Here is a 5,412-nt window from a genome sequence, read left to right on the forward strand (position 1 = left end):
AGAGGAGTCACTGTTTCTTAGAACTTTTTATATACTCCCTAGATTATAATATGTCCGATTTACAAAACGAGGCCATCTGTACCTTTTATTATGTAAGAAAATTCGCGCTGATTGCATTTTCTCTACTACTATAGCATGATGTTTAACCTAGAAAACCACACGTTGACATTCATTTAACCACCTGCTTTTTTAAATGTTTATTTTAAACTGTTCTCAATTACCTGCCCTCACAGCGTCATGGTAAGTCATCAGGCTATTCACTTCAAGGCTTTGGGTTCGAGCCTACTTCTCTCCCAAAACTTTTTCTTTTACACCCGGGCACCCCCGCTAGTCTATAATATAAATCTCACCTATTTAAATGTCTGTATGCATGTATGTTTGTATGTCCGCCTAAAACTTTCGACAGAGGCGAGGATTTTCAGTTGATCGGTATCGTTTTGAATTTCATCACTTTGGGCAACAAATATATAAAAAAATTGACTAAAAACATTAATTCCTTCAATATCAACTTTTGGCCACTTTTCTACAAGGAGGGGTTACTTTTTTCGCTGATATTTTTAATAGTCTTTTCAATTGACTAGCCTTAATTTAAAACTTTGCCACTTCTGGTTTGGTGATGGACGCAATAGCAAAGATGTTACTTTTTTTATGTTCTTTTCCTCCTCCTCCTCCTCCTCCTCCTCCGGTACTGCTAAACACACAGTCGATATAGAAATAATTATACACACTTGTTGAATATTGAATCTTTTAGTGGCTTTATCTGCTATTTGAACCCTGCACATGTAGAACTGAATCTGAATAACCATCTTAGATTCCATTTCATATGCTTGAATCAATGACTCGACAATATTATAGTTGGTTTAATGTTCATTTTATATACTGGCATGTGTCACAGCTTTAAGAAATTCAGTTCCAAAGTAACCTTATCTCTGCCCAAGTCTTTATCCCTCAAGTTCATTTTATCACTTCCTCCCATGTTTTCCCTGACTTTCCCCTGTCAACTGACCCTGTTACCTCAACTGTTCTACATCTATTAAACCAAGCATTCTCATCCATTCTTTCAATGTGACCAAACAAACAAAGTCTCCTGTTCCGCATATATCTCCATATACTGTTCAGATGTAATATTCCTCCTTACTTGTTATGATAAAAAATTCTTTTTCACCTAGGGGTTGAATACCGAACTATATTCATGAGTGCATAAGCATGGGGGCGAAAATAATTATTTACTTATAAAAATATCATATTTCCTCCAAAACCTCTGGCTTTGATGGAGGGGAGACTAAAACTTGATGTTATGGTTTCAAATGATCTGAAATAACAGCAAGGAGATACTTGATTCCAAATATTTCTCATATGTTATATCTCCCCCCCCTTTTGGAAATAGGGTACAATTATGAATATCTCCGGTATCAAATAATCCTTATACACTGTGAAATTTACTTTATATATGAAAACCAAGGAGGGGAGATATAACATATTATAGCTGGTTTTACGTTCATTTTATACACTGGCATACGTCAGAGCTTTAAGAAATCTGGTTCCAAAGTAACCGACTCTGTTACCTCAACTGTTCTACATCTACTAAACCAAGCATTCTCAATGTGACCAAACTAACAAAGTCTCCTGTTCTGCACATATCTCCATATAAACATTGTTCAAATAACACTCAAGATGAGTATATTAGTTCGATTAATTCAAATAATACAATTTCAATGTGACAAAAAAAAAACAAAAAAACTTCATTCTTCTTATTCCATCTCATATATTCTTTTCTTTCTACCTTCAAAAATCTTACATAAACATGGGAAAAGAGATTATATGGAAACATAGTCTACAATATCCGACCACATGATGGATTTGCAATAAAAAGTAATCTTGTGTTCAATAACCCATCAGAATGCTTTTCAAGTGATCTCTACTAAGCATAGGACGCAGGCTGCGAGTTAATAAAAATTTAACGCAGCCAATACAAACCTATAGAAATAATCCTACGCACTTATTTCAACATAACGATTTATATGATTTCGATATGGAAAAAAAAAGAAACATCTATTTCCACAGGTCTTTATCCTTTTTTTTTTTTTTTTGGTGGTCACCACTTATCAAGGCCCGGAAGCCACTCAGGGATATCATTTCCCCCCATGATTTCCTCGACTTTCCCCTGTCAACTGACCCTGTTACCTCATATGTATATATTTATATGATTTGGGTGTGAAAAGAAAGAGCAAAATCTATTTCCACAGGTTACACGATAATTTGCTCAAACAAATATGCGTAAACATTTTTTTATTGTTGGTTTGAGAACAAAACTCATCGCGTAAATATCACAATATTTTTTAAATTCTAAGACAAATAATTGTATATATATAACAAAATTGCAATTTGGTCTCTTCATATTAAATAAAACTTTACATTCAGAATTTTGTCATATTTTGAAGATATTATAAGTTTTTTATATAATAAATGCATAACTTTTACCGATAGTCACTAAATCACACATGAAATTATTGAGAAAAATATCCGTGAAACGCAAGATATTTTTGTTTTAGTTTTTTAAAATATTATTCCATGAGTAACCTTTTCAAGATAAAACCGACTGAGTAATATGCATTTTAAATATGTAAAAATTAGATATATACCCCTTAGCTATCCAAAATATCCGGCAACCTGGGCAATATTAGAGAACTAGGTAATGTTTTCATATTTAATACCTGCATTTCTCAATAGATTTTATCACGATATGCTTTCTCATAGAATAATTTTTAACAGAAACAAAAAGCGTAAACATATTTTCCTCACACAAAACTCCTACTAATTCAGAAATAGAGTTCAAGATAGGAGATATCCTTATTATATCCAATATATTAGGTTATGATCACTGAAAGTAGGAAGGTTCTACTTATAGACACTGACAATAGGGACTGGCCAATGAAATCAAATTGCTAGCAACCAATCAGAAACCAAGATTTCCCCATAAAAATATTGAATCTTTTAGCATTCCGACACATAATTTTTTTCATGTCAACACGAGAAGGATCTTTTGCTCTTTGTCTGCAAAATTATAAAGTCCGAGACCTATACAGAACAGCTACCCACCAAAAACTCTTCATCTCCAGGATTTATACAGAATAGCAACCCATCAGAAACTCTTCTGAAATTAAACATGGCTTTCAATTCTAAGACCTACAACCACCAATATGGATTTATAGGAATGGTTTCACACACTTGTTTCAACACCACGTTGTATATGTGATTTGCACTATTTATTGCCACAAGTTACACGATAATACGTTCACACTAAAATGTGCGTAAACATGTGTTTTTTTAGCGTTGATTTGTGAGCGAAACTCATTTGGCAAATATCACATTGAAACGGTTTTTCACCAGTGTGTATTCGTACATGTTTTTGTAGTGTGGAATTCTGGGAAAATCTACCACCACAGACTTCGCAATGAAATGGTTTTTCTCCAGTGTGTGTTAACATATGTCGTTTAAGATTTGAATTCTTAGTGCAAATGACGCCACAGATCGTGCACCGAAACAGTTTATCCCCGCTCTCAAGTATCACCTGTTTTTCGAGAGTAGAGTGTCCGGCGGATATCATTTCGCGTTTCACTTCAGCTGGGAATGGTGTCTCTCCAGTGTGAGTCATCATATGCCACTTCAGTTTCGAATCCTTGCTGAAGCAGAGCAAGCACAGCTCGCATTGAAAAGGCCGTTTAGCATCAGGATTGGTTTCGCTTTTTACTGTTTTTTTTCGAGTATGGGTGAACGAGTGCTTTCGTAGGTTTGAATTATAAGCGAATCTTGCCCCGCATGTATTGCAAATAAAGGGCCTTTCACCTGTATGTGTCCTTACATGGTTCTGCAGCGTTGAATTGTGTGAGAATTTGCTATCGCAGAATTCACAGTGGTATGGCTTTTCCCCACTATGTGTCAATAGGTGGCGCTTCAAATTCGAATTTCGGTAAAATCGGGCATCACAGATGTCGCACGGGAATCGTTTTTCCCCTGTGTGAATCACCATGTGTTTCTTGAGGTTCGAGATGTGTGTGAATTTCGACGGACACACTTCGCAACAGAACGGTTTATCGCTCAGGTGTGTTTTCATGTGTGATTTAAGGCCGAAGCCCGAAGAGGCTGTGTACCCACAAACCTCACAGTTCAGAAACATATGCGTTATAGGAAGATTTGGTATTGGAACATCTGTTATGGGGATATCCATTATAGGGGTATCATCCATGATCGTTTTAAGAAACAGCCAGGTCGCAAACTGAAAAAAGAAAAAAAAAACAGAAAAATTAAAACAATATTTTCTGATAGATGTGAATGGTACACCCGCCTGCCACTACATAAAATAACAAGTGAAGAATGCATGGTCTTCCGTGAGTGCATAGTGAATGAGGCATAAAAAATGACTAAGTTCAGCATTGGTACCCCCCCCCCCCATTTAGCCTTAAAAGTCCCCCGGGGACGTCAAATTCTGGTGAAAATGAACAAACGGTGCAGTTTTAGGCCTTACCATATGTAAATTTGAGTTCTGCAAAAAAAGAAATGACTAAGTTCATCATTTGCCCTCCCCCCCCATTTAGCCCCAAAAGTCCCCAAGAACCTAACAGATTTTAAATTTGAGTTCAACACCATGCAAAACTGCTAAATAGACATACACAGAAAATTTTGGACAAATATGGTAAAATATTTCCAAAAATGAAGTGTTTTTATTAGCCCTAAATAGCCCCTGGGGCACACCCAAGAGTTATTGCGAAGTATAGACAAACAAAATTATATAGAAATCAGTTAGTTACAATTTTTAAGAAAGTTTTATAAAAATTCAAGGCATCAATTTTTTTTGATAAGCACAAAAGTGTTAATTTCAGTCATTTTAATCTGAAAGGCACCCCTGGGGGGGGGGCAAACAGAGTTTTCCCGGAAAATCCATTCTGTTACTATTTTACTCATATCATGTTTAATGTTTGTACAAAATTTCAAAAAGTTCCAAGGTGTAGTTATTGAGAAAAGTGTGGACAGACAAGGCAGAATTTACAGGTCCTCCCTCCTTTTGCAATATAAAAACGTGTTCAAACAGATCTTGTTCATTTGACTTTTTACTCTAACTTTGGGTCTGTCTGGATGAGGACTGAGTGTTCCATTTTTCAATAGGTGCCCTAAAAACTTGAGTTTGGTTATACGATATTCATATTTTTCAGGATTCAGTTGCAGATCAAGACGATCAACAACTTTTCCAAATGCTTTCATATTTTCGTCCAATTCTTTATAAGTTTTTCCTCCGATGACAATGTCATCTATGTAGGCAAAGGTGCCTTTGAGTTCGGGTTTCTAGATTATATTGTGCATAATGTGTTGGAACACAGCTACCGAATTCGTTAACCCAAAAGGTAATAGGCCTTC

At 35.7% G+C, this 5,412-nt stretch overlaps 1 protein-coding gene across 1 annotated transcript in view; it reads right to left on the reverse strand.

The window, feature by feature from the left end:
• Positions 1–3,244: 3,244 nt before the first annotated feature.
• The window catches only part of LOC145267095 (uncharacterized), a 39,847-nt gene continuing 37,679 nt past the window's right edge, over positions 3,245–5,412 (reverse strand). The window contains exon 2 of the mRNA XM_080123092.1: positions 3,245–4,276. Within this exon, the coding sequence (XP_079979218.1) occupies positions 3,296–4,276 (981 nt within the window). The 3' untranslated portion in view covers positions 3,245–3,295. The remainder of the gene's footprint in view (positions 4,277–5,412) is intronic.

This window comes from Euprymna scolopes, chromosome 42 (genome assembly GCF_053919585.1).
Source record: "Euprymna scolopes isolate OS-2025 chromosome 42, ASM5391958v1, whole genome shotgun sequence".
Taxonomy (NCBI): Eukaryota; Metazoa; Mollusca; class Cephalopoda; order Sepiida; family Sepiolidae; genus Euprymna; species Euprymna scolopes.